Here is a 16,056-nt window from a genome sequence, read left to right as displayed (position 1 = left end):
GATATTCCTCAGCTCCTGTTTCCAGGGTATGGCTGGCCAGTGGATGTGGCATTGTTGCTCTCCTGGGTCTACCCTGGGTGTGGCCAAGGAAAGGGTCTCAAACTGGGATCCAGGAGAGCTGCAAGCTGGTTTTGAATTCTGGATCTGCCACCACAATACTATGGGATGGTGGAGAAGACAATGACCTCTCTGAGCCTCAGTCTCCCTATCTGTGAAATGAGCATATAAACTGCCTTCTTTTTTCTTTTTTTCTTTTCTGTTCTTTTTTTTTTTTTTTTAATGTCGTGATCTCAGCTCACCACAACCTCTGCCTCCCAGGTTCAAGCGATTCTCCTGCCTCAGCCTCCAGGCATGCACCACCACGCCCAACTAATTTTGTATTTTTAGTAGAGACGGGGTTTCTCCACGTTAGTCAGACTGGTCTCAAATAAACTGCCTTCTTGAGAGGAGTGCTGAGGTGGAAGACGACGGATGTTAGCACCTGGCAGACTCTCCCCCACCCTCAGGCCCCGCAAAAACTGCCACTGCTGTGTTGCCAACGACGCCCACCAATGATCTTGAAACCTTGACAGCGCAGCTCTTTCCTCCAGCCTTGCCACGCAGACACTGGTGTGCCGGTTCCCCACGGGTGTGAACGACACTGCCTGCTTATCATTATCATAATCATTATGATTCTGTCCTCAAGAAAACCTGGCCACGCGTCATCCTGTCTCCACACCAGGCTAAGTCAGTGCTCTAGTTCTGCTATGACTCTGAGTCTCAGTTTCCCCACCTAACAACTGATGGAAATAACCCCTGCCTCGGGGGGCTGCTGGAGAGCCAGGGAGAGCCGAGCGATTCTAAAGTAGGCTGGGAGGAAGAGGGGCTGACACCGAGCTCAGCCTCTGGAGTCCACAGATCAAAGTGGGACTTTAGATGACCCATTTATGGTCCGCACAAGGCGCATCACCTCTCTGAGCCTCAGCTTCCTCGCCTGGAAGACGGGTATAACCATACTACATATTTGGAAGGGTTGTCACGAGGCAGAGTAGGAGGGCCGGGATCCTCCTCTCATGAGTGAGGGAGGTGGGAGCCCTTGGAGCCAGGGAGGAGAAATTTCTTTCTGGGTTTCAGTCCCCTTCCCATCCCTTTTTGGCTTCTTGTTGGGGATAGTGCAGGAGTCACCATTCCATTTTACAGACGGGGAAACTGAGGCTCCTGGGAGTGAAATCAGGTACCCACATAGGGCCAGTCAAAAGCAGACACTAGAACTGGGCCTGATTTGCCCCCAGCCTGCACAATCTCCTCTGCCCAGAGGTTCCCAGCCTACAGGCGTTAGACCCTGAGGGCCCCCGAGTGTGGGATCTGGGAAGTCGTATGTGCTTACAAAAGACTGTGTGCTGATGGAACCAATCATACACCACATGCACACATGTACTACTGATTTTCAAAGGTATGCAGATGGCACTGTAATGAATACAATACAAATCCATTTCAAAGTGTTGCTGATTTCACAGCCGATTTCATCACTGGGTATGTTCTCAGTTAGTGGATATTAGAAATCAAATAGTAGCATGTGAGGCTGTAAGCATTTTTGACATTAAAATGGAGTCTTCATATGTGAACATGCTGAGAACCCCTGCCCCAGGCCAGGCTAGGTCTCATGCTTCCCTCACTGCACCAGGTATGCTGTCCACACCCCAGGCATAGCCTTGCTTGATGGACAGTGCTGAGGGCTGAGGGAGGAGGCTGAGCATCCAGCTCTGGTGGGAACTTGCTGGGCTCTAAGAGGATGCCCCACGGATGACTCCAAGAGATTTTAGAACACTGAGCTTGGACCAGGGATGTCCACCCAATCCCAGGTCCACAGCTTCCCCTCTGAGAAGTCCCTTCCCCTCTCTGAGCCTCACTTAACTCTAAAAGGGGGGCGATTAGCCACCTTCCAGGGTTATCAAATGGATTCATGCACATGAAAGTGCCTTGGGAACTGCAAAGTGCCCCCCCCCCCGCCCCACCCACAGGTTCCTAAAGAGATGTTAGAGTCAGGAGAGAACCTGGGACCCCCCTTAGCACACTCCTCACATCACCCCGCAGATATTTATTGAGCACCCACTGCATGCCAGGCACTCTGTCTACAGCATTTCACTGAATCCTCACAGCTGCTCTGGAAGGCAGACATCATGGTTCCCATTTTACAGATGAGAACACTGAGGCTTGGAGCCTAAAAGGGATTTACTCGAAGTCACGAGGCATGTTGGTGTAGAGCTGGGCTTAGGTTGGTGTTCCCTGAGCCTGTGGCCTGAGCCCTGTACTCCCTGAGGCCTAGGAAAGCACACAGCAGGAAGCAGTGGGCCCTAGGCTGACAGCCTCCTCAAGGGTGGCCAGAGCATTCCAGGCCTGGGTCCCTGCACCCAAAGCTGGATGGAGCCAGGCCTGGAGCGCCTTGCACTGGTGGCATGGCTTGCAGATCCCATCTGGCCAGTCCTTCCATCCTCAGAGGCAGATGACGGGGAGGCCGCCAAGGAGTGTTGAACAAATGGTCTGATAAGGCCCCCCTTCTTCCCACTCCTCCACCTCATAAATTTGGGCCTGGAATGCTCATTATTCACAGGGCAGTGCTGTGGTGGAGAAAGGCAGTGGGGCTGGGCCTCCTGTGAATTGAAGATTATCCATTGGGGTGGGAGCTGATGGTGAGCTCGACACTGTCACTGCTCTGCACTGTGGGCCGACGTGCCAGGTGTCTGTGGAGGGCCAGGTCCCTGGGACTGGGAAGAGGCAGCAGGAGGATGACAGAAAGAGTAGTCTGGGGTCCAGGGAGCCCAGACAGAGAGCACAGAGGGGAGGAAACATTTCTGGAGTTGGGCCTTGGCACTGGGGCTGGAAGAGAGAAAGTGTGTACAGGCCAGGTGATGATGGGGAAGCTGTGAGTGATTATCCTGGGGAGCCAGAAATGTGAGGACAGAGATGCTCTGAAGGAGCCTGCCTGGGCAGGTAACGAAGCCCCCTGGTATTGAGCAGCCTGGCCACGTTGGCCACGGGGCTGGGGATCTGGCACATTTGTTACTGGATTCCCATTTATAGATGAGAACACTGAGGCTCAGAGAGGGTAAGCGGTTTGTGTAAGGTCACAGAGTAAGACAGTGACACAGCTGGAGTAGGGCTGAGCTCTGTGTAGCCTGTGCTGGGCATGGAGGGCAGGTGCAGTCGGGGCATGAGCACCTACACGCATGGCAGTGACACTGGGGAGGACGGCAGGGGCGGGGATTTTCACCCAGAGCACAACCTCCTTAGCCCCTGGAGTGGGTCAGCTGCTATTCTGGCAGAGTTGCTGAAGGCTGTAGGGAAAAGAAAGATCAGACTGTTACTGTGTCTATGTAGACAGGGAAGACATAAGAGACTCCATTTTGAAAAAGACCTGTACTTTAAATAATTGCTTTGCTGAGATGTTGTTAATTTGTAGCTTTGCCCCAGCCACTTTGACCCAACCTGGAGCTCACAAAAACATGTGTTGTATGAAATCAAGGTTTAAGGGATCTAGGGCTGTGCAGGACGTGCCTTGTTAACAAAATGTTTACAAGCAGTACACTTGGTAAAAGTCATCGCCATTCTCTAGTCTCAATAAACCAGGGGCACAATGCACTGCGGAAAGCCGCAGGGACCTCTGCCCTTGAGAGCAGGGTATTGTCCAAGGTTTCTCCCCATGTGACAGTCTGAAATATGGCCTCGTGGGATGAGAAAGATCTGACTGTCCCCCAGCCCGACGCCCGTAAAGGGTCTGTGCTGAGGTGGGTTAGTAAACAAGGAAAGCCTCTTGCAGTTGAGATAGAGGAAGGCCACTGTCTCCTGCCTGCCCCTGGGAACTGAATGTCTCGGTATAAAACCCGATTGTACATTTGCTCAATTCTGAGATGAGAGAAAAACCGCCCTATGGTGGGAGGCGAGACATGTCTGCAGCAATGCTGCGTTGTTATTCTTTACTCCACCGAGATGTTTGGGTGGAGAGAAACATAAATCTGGCTTACGTGCACATCCAGGCATAGTACCTTCCCTTGAACTTAATTATGACATAGATTCTATTGCTCACATGTTTTTTGCTGACCTTCTCCTTATTATCACCCTGCCCTCCTACTACATTCCTTTTTGCTGAAATAATGAACATAATAATCAATAAAAACTGAGGGAACTCAGAGACCGGTGCCGGTGCAGGTTCTCGGTATGCTGAACGCCGGTCCCCTGGGCCCACTGTTGTTTCTCTATACTTTGTCTCTGTGTTTTATCTCTTTCTCAGTCTCTCGTCCCACCCAACTAGAAATGCCCACAGGTGTGGAGCGGCAGGCCACCCCTTCAAAGGCTGCTCGGTTTAAGTCAAGTTCTCATGGTCAGACTTTAGGTGTGCGTGTCTATGTGGTCTTAAGGCCCAGATTTCCTGATTGCCATAGAGTTTCCCACTAGGCAGAGACTCTAGCCAGGGACAGCCAAGGAAGGGGAGGAGGATACCTACCTTCCACTGAGAGTCCCGAGGAGCAGTAGGGTGGGCCCCGAGTCAGCACCTCCTGCAGGATGATGCCGGTGCTGAAGATGTCCCCTGTGAGGGTGCCCCACCCAGGGCACCCAGGCCTCGGCAGCAGCTCTGCAATCACAGGGCAGGGCCACGCCACCATCACCTACTGACCGCCCAAGCCAGGCCGGGTGCATCTACTCTCCCCAGTTCACAGGTAAAGAGCCTACAGCTTGTTCAGAGAGGAGAAGCATCAACTCAAGGTCACCAATGCCAGAGGACTGGAGATCGCCCTCTCCCAGCACCTTACAAGCACCTGGTTAAACAGAGGCCCCCAAACCTACTGGCAGCCCCCTGCCTATCCCTGAGCTGACCTTCCACGGCTGGCCAGGGTTGGGGAGCCTGCTAAGTGTCCAGGGGCTCTGCATAACCATGGTCAGTGACCTTGAGCACAAAGCGTCTGTCCACCACACAGTTTTGGAACTTGAGGCAGCCAGGAGGGAAATGGTGGCGGTGCAGATACCTCATGTCCTGAGGTGGACATAATGGGGGTCCGTTGGATCTGTAACAAATGAGAGGAAACCTGGTTCTCTCGGAATTCCCACAGGCCCCAGAAAGCCTTCCTGCCTCCCCGTACCCGTGGCCATGCTGTTTGGATATCCCTAGGTTAGACAAAGCTAAAAGTGCCCAGCTGTGGGAAATCTGAACATCTCCTGTCTCCCTCCCCTCCCCACTTCCCTGCAGTGCCAGGCCCAGGGAGGGATCTCACACAGATCAAATCCAGCAGCAGGGAGGCCTTGAAAGTCCAGTCTAGGTGCAGGACCTCTTTCCACAGCAGTTCCCCAGAGGTCATGAAAAAGCCCAGGCAGGTGGCGACGTTCTCACACTGCAGCTCCCGCATCTGTCAGGGAAATGGGCACCTTAGCAGCCGTCAGGGGCCGTTTGAGGGCTGGACCAGGTGCAATCCACATCTAGGTCACCTGCACTTAGCACCAAGCACAAGGCTAAGCATGGAGAGGCATCAGAAATGTTGAATGAATGGATGGATGTACAGACAGATGGATGAATGGGTGGGTGGTGAGGGATGGATGGAGGATGGATGGATGAATGTATGCATGGATAGATGGTGGTGGGTGGTAGATGGATAGATAGATGGATGGGTGGGTGGATGGGTGGGTGGATGGGTGGGTGGGGAGCTGGTGGGTAGGCAGGTAGATGGGTGGGTGGGTGGTTGATGGGTGGGTGGGTGGATGGATGATGGGTGAATGGGTGGGTGAGTGGGTACTTGGTGGGCTGGGGGGTAGATGGGTGGGTGGGTGGATGGATGAGTGAATGGGTGGGTGGCTGGGTGGATGGATGGGTTGGTGGGTGATTGGTCAGTGGGTAGATGGGTGGTTGGTGGGTGGGTGAGTTTTTGGGTAGGTGGATGGGTGGTTGGTGGATGGGTGGTTGCATGGTTGGTGAGTGGGTGGGTAGATGGATGGGTGGATGGGGGGGTGGATGAATGGGTGGATGGATGGATGGGTGAGTGGATGGGTGGTTGGTGGGAGGGTGGTGAATGGGCGAATGAGTCAATAGGTGGATAAATGGCAGATCACTTGAAGCCAGGAGTTCGAGATCAGCCTGGCCAACATGGTGAAACCCTGTATCTACTAAAAACACAAAAATTAGCTGGGTGTGGTGGTGCACACCTGTAATCTCAGCTACTTGGGTGGCTGAGGTGGGAGGATCGCTTGAGCCCGGGAGCCGGAGGTTGTAGTGAGCTGAGATCCAGCCACTGCACTCCAGCCTGGGTGAAAGAGCGAGACCCTGTCTCAAAAAAAAAAAAAAAAAAAAAAATCTACTCATAGTTGCAAGATGCCCACTGGGAAATGCCTAACTTAACTTCCAGTCACTTAATCCTTCTGAACTTTATTTCAGACTGTGGTGATATTGGAGATATCAATAAAATTCACCATGTATCAAAAGCACACCACTTGCCAGGAAGAGTTCTAAGTTATTTCATGCATTCTCTGCAATCATAATCCTCCAGAAGGTGGCTGTCACTAGCTCCATTTTACAGGAAAGCTAAGAGTTCCATGGAGGCAAGATTTCACCCAGATCTTCCTGACTCAAGTCTCATGCTCTGTCTCCATCCCTCAGTGCCTCTCAGGATGGTGACAATCTTGGGGGTGAAAATGCTTATGTGGTTAGTGATAACAGGTGCTTAAGATCTCCCTGAGGGAGGGGACTTTGTCTCTCTTCTCCATTCTGTATCCCCAAAGCCCAGAACACTGCACATAAGTGCCTGGCACATAAGTGAGCTCAGTAAACAGCGAATAAAAGAAAGGATGGGTGGAGGGAGGGGGCTGCAGGATGAGGTCCCTTCATGATGAGTTGCCATGTGAGGGCACTGATGGAGGGCACTACGCCCTGGTGGTGATGGGGATTGTGGGTTATGGGGTGGTGACATGGCTTTAAGGATGCTGGCATGGGACAGTGACAGCAATAGTGAACCACTGTGATTGAGGCATTGGCAATGGGCAGGATCACGATGGCAAGAATAACTTCCTCTTTGAGACCAATCTGGATCAGTAAGGGTCTCCTGAGCAGCATCGCTCCCCACCCACCCTCTGTGCCCTCTACAGGCCTGCCTTCCTCAGGAGGCTGAGGCAGCTTGGGCGCAGCTCAGAGTCTGAGCCCACTTCACACTTCTTCAGCCATACCCAGTCTCCTTGTTCAAGGAAGAGCAAGAGTTTAGCTGCTGCTGCTCCTCAGCTGTGGGACCTCAGGAAAACCCCTCTACCTCTCTCAGCTCAGTTTCTTCCCCAGCAACGCATTCCTTCTGTGTGTTCTGAGCCAGGCACAGCCTGGTGAGTGGAAACATTTGCTATAAGCCAGGCAGAGCCAGGGGCCAGGCTTTGGCTGATGGACTCCAGTTCCAGTCCTGACACCACCATTTTCCAGCTCTGTGACCTGGGGTGGGTGACTTCAGTTCTCTGAGCTGTAGGTTCCAAATCTGTAAAGTGAGGACGATAGCACCCACCCACATCTCAGGGGCTTAATGAGATGGTGGGCATCAAGTATGCTCGCCCCTGGTCTACAGCTTTGCCCTGCAGGCCTCAGGCCCTCATGACACCCCTAACCCTGTGAACTGCTTGGGTGGGGAGCTCTGTGACCTGGGGATTCATGGGGAGGAGAGAGGGGCGGGTGGGAGAGGAGGGGTCTCAGGTGGGGGCTCTGCCCTTGCCTTGGCCTGGCCCAGAGCTAGCTGTAACCTTGGCCTTCTCTCTTCCATCACTGATGGGTTTTGCCCTCTCAGCCTCACCTACAGCCCGTCAGCCAACTCGGAGAAGCAGACAAAACACTCTTTGTACACCATTAAAGCCTCCTTTCGGCAGGAAAGAAAAAAAGATGGAATTCCCTTAGGGGACAGGTAGAAAAGAAGGAGCAATCAGCTCATGTTGCTTCTGTAGAAACAACTAGCCTGGCTCATCTACCATGAGAGTCTTGGTGTAGGTGAATCATAGCATCCATGAATTGTTGAACTTGAGAATGACAGCACCTAAGAAATGGCAGCGTCCTCAGCGTCCTGAGATCTTGCTGAGCTCACCTCTGACCGCCCAGCCTCCCTGCCAGCTGGTGGCCCCGGCTCTGTCCGAGGCTATCCTGGGCTGGGTGCCACCCCCACATGTCAGGGCCTGGGAGACCCAGGATCTCACCTTACCTAAGTAGGCAGGAGGGTGACCTAGGCTGGCCTTGGTCCCTAAGAGAGGCCCTGGTGTGAACCGCACCAGCAGCACTGAGGGCCAAGTGCCTGGGAACTGTTTGTTCCTTCAGGTCAGATCATGAACCATGCTGGGCCAGGAGTTGGGGTCCTACTTCCCACTCCTAGCCCTGCTGCCAACTTGCCAAGTGACCCAGGAAAGGCACTGCTCCTATCTGGGCCTCAGTTTCTCAGTCTGTAACAGGAGTAGGCCATACAGAGGCCCAAGAGGTTATGGGCTCCCTCGGCTTCTCCCAAACTGATGGCAGCTGCCTAGGCCTGGGCATGGGGGTGACAGAGGCCCTCGTTTGGTACAGGGCCACATTGGTGGGTTCCTGGGGGGCTGGCAGACTCTTTGCTGACCCCTGGGCCACTGACCTCAGGCTCCCACCATCCGCCACACTTCTCCATTCACCATCCACATGCAGCCTCTGGAGGGGGCAGGAGTGGTCAGGAGCGCAGACTGGGCCTCTGTCTGCTGTCCACCCACTCAGCTCAGCCCCTGCCCCACCCACCTGTCTGTTCAGGGGTGGATGGACGAAGGTGAGCTCCAGGGCTGTCAGCAAGATCCGGTGGGGGCCCCACACCAGCTGCAGCTACTGGATGCCCAAACTGGAGGCGAGAGAAAGGGCAGGGCAGTGGGAGTGATGCCAACGCCCCCTCCCAGCCTCAGTCTGGCCTCTGACTCAGAGCCGTTTCCATTTCTGTCTCCCTGTCAGTCCCAGCTGGGCCAGGAGGGCACTGAACACTGTCTCCACGCAGCCCCTCTGCCTCGGGCTCGGGTCTGGAACCCCTCGGCCTGATGCATCTGCTGGTCTCCAGTCGTAACGTTCCCTAGTTGCCAAGAGTCCTAGTGAGGCAGCCCAGAGAGGGCTGGGATTGGAAGGCTGCCCGCTTCCAGATGCGCCTGAGACTCAGGGATGGTCTGGATTCAGGAACACACAGGAATTTAGACCCCAGGGAGAATTGTTTTCAAAGCTGGAGGGCCCCTGGGAGTCATTCTGGCCAACCCCTCACTATACAGATGGGGAGCCTGAAGCTCAGGGTGTGCAGCACGTCCAGGGTCCTGGGCTTCTTCCTCAAGTCTCCAACAGACCTTCTCAGGAGGCAGCCAGGGCCTTGACAAGTCCTGGCTGGGGCTCTGGGATGGACAGGAGCACCGGGGGGCCCTAGGGTCCTGGGAGACAGAGGCTGGGAAAGCCCCCTGCAGACTGCTGGGGCTGTGAACGCAGAAGGGAGGCCCCGTGGGATAGGAGCCCTCTGCAGGCCTCTCCCCATAAGGCCACCAAAGTGATTTTTAAAGGCTTAAATCAAATCATTTCTTACTCAAACCCCACTGATGGTTTCCCATTTTACTTACAATAAGTTCAGACTCCTCGTGGCCCACAAAGCCTCACGTGCTCAGGCCCCAAGCTCATCTCAAATTCCTGTCTCATCACCCATGACAGCTCAGCCACTCCACACTCCCGCCTGTGTTTTCCTCCATCAATTGGAGCTCACTCTGCCTCAGGCCCTTTGCACTTGCTTCCCTTGACTGGTCGCTCTTCATCCAGATCCTCATCTAGCTGCTTCCTTATCATTTGAAGCTCAGCTCAAGTGCCACCCCCCAAGTGGGCTTCCCTGCCCATCTAGCTCTTGTTGGCCGCTACTCCATCCCGCTCCTCTATCACTGTATCTTGTTCTGTTTTCTCGGTGGCATCATCACTATGGGAATTTAGCTATCTGGTTATTTGGTTATTGCCTGTCTCCCCGTGACAGAATAGAAACTCCTTAAAGGCCAGGTCTGTCTTGTTCACCACTGTCTTCCTGACACCAGACGTAGTGGCACATGAGAGGGACTCAGTCCACATCTGTCAGAAAAATGACTGCCTGAATGGCCCACCGTCAGCATCCACATCCCTGTCACCACCTGCAGGCACTGCTGTCTTCTTAACACCAAGAAGCGGGCATCCCCAGGAGACCCAAGTTCATTGAGTCCTGTAAGCCAAGCCAGGCCAGCAGCTGCGTCCAATTTCTCTTTCCATGGTTTCAGCTACCCGCAGTCAATCAGGGTCTCAAAATATTAAGATATTTTGAAAGAGGCAGAAAGACAACATCCACTAACTTGTATTACAATATATTGTTATAATTGTTCTATTTTATTTAGTTATTGTTGTTAATCTCTTACTGTGTCTAATTTATAAATTAGACTTTATTATAGGCATGTAGGTATAGGAAACGCAGCATATATAGAGTTTAGTACCATCCACGGCATCAGGCATCTGCTGGGGGTCTGGGAACATGTCCCCAGTGGATAAGGGGGACTACTGCAGACATACATATATACATACACATATACATATACATACACATATACATATACGTACACATATACATTATACATACACATATACATATACATACATAAGCCACCTCACGGGAAAAGTCATATACATATACATACACGCATACGTATACAAGAAGGAGAAAGCGATTGACTACACCCAGGGACTAGGCAGAGAGATACTTTGTCAAAAAGAGGCCATGTGCCCATGGTGGAGATGGGCCTGAGCGCATGCACCCCTGCCCCTGGACCCCCGTTCAAGGCATACGGGGGTCTGCACTAGGAGCATACCTACCTGCTCTGGCTCCAGGTGGGCAGCCGCCTCTCCATCAGGCCAGGCAGCAGCAAAGGCCTTGTCTATGGGGCCAGACTCCAGGCTGATGGTGAGCACTGCACCATAGGCCTCCTGCAGGGGTCCACCAGTGCCGAGAGACAGGCAGGAGCGGTTGCAGTAGGACAGGGAGAAGAGCAGCGTGTCATAGGGCAGGAAGACCAATCTCCCATCCACCAGGCCCTTGGCCCAGGCACGGCTCAGCAGGGTGGTCATCTCCAAGCCCCCCAGCACCGCCGAGTGCATCCACAGCACCACAACTGGGGCCAGAGATGGCAGGGTCACCTTTGCAGGCCCAGTTCCACTGTGGCCTGCCCTGAAGCCCACAGTTCTCTAGCCCTGGAGAGCTGCTCGGAACTCCCGGGCACCCGCTCTGCTGCCACCCCACCCCCACCCCACCCCCACTGGTCTAGCAAAGGTAGAATTTCCCTTTAATCTGCCCCCCCATAACAATAACAGCCAAGGCCACCAAATCTGAGTTTGATCTGATGAAAAATATCCCTTTAATGGAGGATAGATTTGTATTAACATGGCCCTCCCGGCCTGTCTGCCCAATCATTTTGACCAACGTCCTGCCCTACCCAACTCCATTCGCCCTGACAATTGCAAATATGTATTGATAGTTTTCTTCTTTCTTTCTTTCTTTTTCTGAGACAGGGTCTTGCTCTGTTACCCAGGCTGGAGTGCAGTGGTGCAGTCGTGGCTCACTGCAGCCTCACATTCCTGGGTTCAAGCAATCCTCCCACTTTGGCCCCGAGAGAGCTGGGATTACAGTGTGGGCCACCACACTTGGCTGTCAACAGTTTTCTCTGTGTTGTCCTAAAGAACTTTCTCAAACATTTTGTCATTCAACGTTACAACAGCACTAAGAAGCATGTTGACCATTATCTCTATTTTTTAGAGGAGCAGTTGGGGAGTTGCCCAGGACTCATAACCACAGTGGTACAGCTAGAATTTGAACCCAGGCAGGTTGGCTCCCAGCTTATAATCCTTTTTTTTCTTTTTTAAATAATTTTTTTAAATTGAGATACATATAAAATTCATTCTTTTAAAAAATGTACAATAAAGTGGTTTTAGTATATTCACCAAGTTATGTAACCATCACCACCACTGAATTATAGAACACTTTTATCATCCCTAAAATAAACACATTAGCAGTTGCTCCCCATTCCTCCCTCCCTCAACCCCAGTCAACCATGACTCTGCTTTTTGTCTCTATGGATTTGCCTATTCTGGACATGTCATACAAATGCACATAATATGTGGTACTTTGTGTGTGGCTTCTTTTTTTTTTTTTTTGACAAGGTCTCACTCTGTCACCCAGGCTGGAGTGCAGTGGGACGATCTCAGCTCACTGCAACCTCCACCTCCTGGGTTCAAGGGATTCTCCTGCCTCAGCCTCCTGAGTAGCTGGGATTACAGGCGCCCGCCCACCACACTTGGCTAATTTTTGTATTCTGGCTAATTTTTGTATTTTTAGTAGAGACAGGGTTTTACCATGTTGGTCAGGTTGGTCTCGAACGCCTGACCTCGTGATCCACCCCCCCCCACTCTGGGCCTCCCAAAGTGCTGGGATTACAGGCGTGAGCCACCATGACTGGCCTGTGTCTGGCTTCTTTGACTTAGAGTAATGCTTTCCAGGTTCGTCCTTATTGCGGCATACATCAGTACTTCATTCCTTTTCGTGGCTGCGTAATACTCACTGTACGATAGACCGAATTTTGCTTATCATCATCGGCTTGTAATCTTAACCTTGGCCCTGGGTGGCATCCTTAAGGTCTGAGTAGACACAGATACATTCATCTCTACCTTAGTAAGAGAAGTAGCCCTGAATAATAAAACTGCCAATTTCACCCCCAGGCCCCAGAACAGAAGGGAGCCCTTGCCAAGGTCGGGGTCCACACTGGATTTCCTTTGCATCTTTTCTGTCTTCCCCGCTTGGGTCCTGACCAGCACGGCAATCACAGCCACAAAAGGGCCACCACTTGTTTGGGATGTGGCCTGGGTTCTCACTGCACTCCCTTTTTGCAGAAAACCCAGGAAGGCTGAGGGTCTCCTTGCTGGAGCCTGAAGACCCCTCATCACATGGACTTCAGAGCCTGGAGCCCTGGCTTCCACTGAGCCTCTGGGGGCCCGTACTGTGAGGGCCACAAGCCCACCCCCTCCATGTCTTGGATAGTGCGGGAGGTCCTCAGAGAGGCCCACCAGCACGGAGTGGAAACAGAAGCCGGGCCTGTGTCCCATCTGCTCTGCTGGGTCGACTTCCCAAACGCCCTCTTAAGTGTTGGAAGCGCTGTTCTGTATTTGGCCACGCGGGGGAGCTGCTCCACACAACTCAGGAATAAGCCACCTCCCGGGAAACACCAGCGCGGGCTGCAAGCTGTGCCGCTGTGTGAAGGCACGGTCCTGAGCCCGCTGTCTGCAGTAGATCAGCCTCATGCCATTAATGAAGAAACCATAGCACAGAGAGGATTGGTGACTTGCCTGATGTCACATGGGTGCGGGATGGGGTGGAGGGGGCGGCAGTGGGACTCCTTGCAGTCTGACCCCAGAGAGTGTGCCCCTCACCCCTCTGCCTCCTGGCTCCTGAGAGCCAGCACTGTGGCTGGAGCTCAGTCCCCCGCGGCACGGGTGGAGAAGGAGTCTGAGGGTCTCCCCGCCCACTGCTGCCAGGCTCTGGCCACGCAGAGCCAAACTGTTGAAGTTCTCCCGGTCGTGCTGGCATGCTACCTCCACGCCTTTGCACTAGCTGGAGTGCCCTCTGCCTGGAATGCCTTTCCCCGTCAGCTCCACTCCAAAATCAGTTTCTCATTGTCTGGCCCTGTCCGGTGTCACCTCTTCTGTGAAGCCCTCCACATCTCCAAGCAGATCAGCAGCTCCAGCCTCTGGGCTCCCCTGTGCCCTGCATACACACCTGTCTCCCACCAGACTCAGGCTCCTCACGGCTAGGGCCCAGCCAGATCCTGCCTGTGTCCCCAGAGTACAGCCAAGGTCAGGTAGACTGTGCCCTGCAGTAAGAAATACATTTTACCTTGGTAGACTCACGAGACTGATTTGAGTACCCTGAAAGGACATCTCTCAGAACCACTTACCCTTGCTACCTGCAATGCGATCTCATAGTTACTACTGTTATTCCTGTCTATTTTAGTTTATTCTGCTCAATTCTGTTCTTCTCTTTTTCTATTCCACTCTCTTTTTTTCTTTTTTTTTTCCTTGAGATGGAGTTTCGCTCTTGTTGCCCAGGCTGGAGTGCAATGGAGCGATCTCAGCTTACCGCAATCTCCACCTCCTGGGTAAGCAATTCTCTTGCCTAAGCCTCCCGAGTAGCTGGGACTACAGGCACACACCGCCACGCCCAGAGGCCCTGACAAGGACTTTTTACCCCCTTTTACAGAGGAGGAAACTGTGGCTCTGGGTGGGACAGTGACTTGTCCAAGGTCTCACCAAATATTAGGACTGAACTCGGACCAGAGCTTGGCTTCCTGCCTCCTAGCCAAAGACAAAAATCACCTCTTTTTATTGACACCTGGAACATCAGAGCTGAAGGATCCTTGGAGATATAAACATCTAAATCAATTCCTCTGTGTACAGATAGGGAGACAGGCACAGAAAAGAGCATGGTTAGCCCTCAGTCCCACAAAGCCGCAGCAGGCTCCCCTGGCCTGAGGTCTTGCTGGCCATGCTCAGTATCCCGAGAACTCTGCAGTGGGTGGCCAGCGGGGGCTCACAGAAGGCTGAAGATCTTAGCAGGCCAGCACTGGGCCAAGGCAGGAGCTGGCTTTTAATCCCAGTTCTGCCACTGGTTTATGGGACAGAGTCTACAACCCTTTCTGTGCCTCAGTTTTCCCAGCTCTACAGGGAGAGCTTGGTTTAAACACTTAGGTTTCCAAAGATCATTCAGCTCTGATGTTCTACATGTTTACAAAAATCCAGAGACAGGTGGTTTTTGTCCCTTAAACTGGCCACATCTCTCCCAACCCTTCTCCCAAGAGTATGTGAGCCTCTTGTGCCTCCACCTCTGGGCACAATAGACTAATGTGCCACCCTCCTGGGGAGAGACCATTTGTATTTTTAGACTCAGGGAAATGGGCCCCAAGGATTAGCCACAGACTGCTTGGCTCATAGAGCCAAGCCCCTCGAGTTAGTCATCTCCACAGCCCCATAATCTCCAAAAGTTGAAGATGCCTTTAGCTGCGCTAACACATGAATGACCAAAATAGGGAACGTGACAGGGACCTGGGGAAGGGGGATGGGGGATTCCTGTCATAGTCAGGGGCCCTGCAGCCAAGGGTCATCCTCCTGTCCCCCAACCTGGTGCCTCTTACCTTCTTCCCGAGCAAGCTCCCCACAGACCGACCTGCCGCTCTGCGTTATTGGAGCCAGCTCGTTGCCTGTTGGTAGGCCCTAAGGTTCCTGCAACAGGGTCCTTAGATGTCAAGCTCTCAGAGTAGACTCTGGCCTGAGGGGGTCCTTTCCCCCAACAGCCTGTACAATTACCACTTCTCTGCCTGTGACTTTCACACCCTGCTCCCTGGGAAGAGCCTTCTACATGGCTCATTCCCTACCTGTCCCTCTCAGGAGCCTGAAGAAGCTACTTGGAAAATTAGATCTGTTCAGACCCCAGTGCTCTGGGGAGCCCCAGGCAGGAAGGAAGAAGGGAATGAAGTAAAGAGAGACACGTAGAGGGGGATGGAGAAAGAGAGGAGAGGTCTTCAGCACTCCGGACAGCTCCAGATCTGGTTGGGGACAGCTCCCAGGAGGAAGGATGGGCAAGCACTAAAGAAACCCTTAGTTTATTTGAACCTCTGCCGTGTGCCAGTCCCTGTGCTAGGCACCATTCACACAACCCATGGAGATAGGCATTACTATTATCCTCACCTTATAAAGTATGGCCCAGAGAAGTTAGGTGATTTGACCAAGGGTACAGAGCTGGTAAGTGGCAGGGCTGACTGTAGGTCTGGGCTTTGCTCATGGATACAATCTGTAATGATCAAGTCAGGGTAACTGGAATATCCATCACCTCAAACATTTATCTTTTCTTTGTGTTGGGAACATTACGATTCTTCTTTCTAGCTATTTTGAAATATATAATAAATTACTGTGAACTATAATTTCTCTGCTGCACTATCGAACACTAGAACTTATTCCTTCTACATAGCTGTGTTTGTGTACCCTTTAAC

The 16,056-nt window shown here is 52.7% G+C and overlaps 1 protein-coding gene across 1 annotated transcript in view; it reads right to left on the bottom strand.

Moving 5' to 3' along the window:
- LOC100587777 (olfactory guanylyl cyclase GC-D-like) overlaps positions 1-13,120 on the bottom strand; it is a 34,505-nt gene extending 21,385 nt beyond the window's left edge. The window contains 5 exon segments of the mRNA XM_030828710.1: positions 4,488-4,609; positions 4,852-5,008; positions 5,247-5,378; positions 10,841-11,136; positions 12,763-13,120. Coding sequence (XP_030684570.1) covers positions 4,488-4,609; positions 4,852-5,008; positions 5,247-5,378; positions 10,841-11,136; positions 12,763-13,120 — 1,065 coding nt within the window.
- Between the last annotated feature and the right edge of the window lie 2,936 nt (positions 13,121-16,056).

The sequence above is a fragment of the Nomascus leucogenys genome, chromosome 15 (assembly GCF_006542625.1).
Source record: "Nomascus leucogenys isolate Asia chromosome 15, Asia_NLE_v1, whole genome shotgun sequence".
Lineage (NCBI taxonomy): Eukaryota > Metazoa > Chordata > Mammalia > Primates > Hylobatidae > Nomascus > Nomascus leucogenys.
This window is presented reverse-complemented; position numbering and strand designations above follow the sequence as displayed.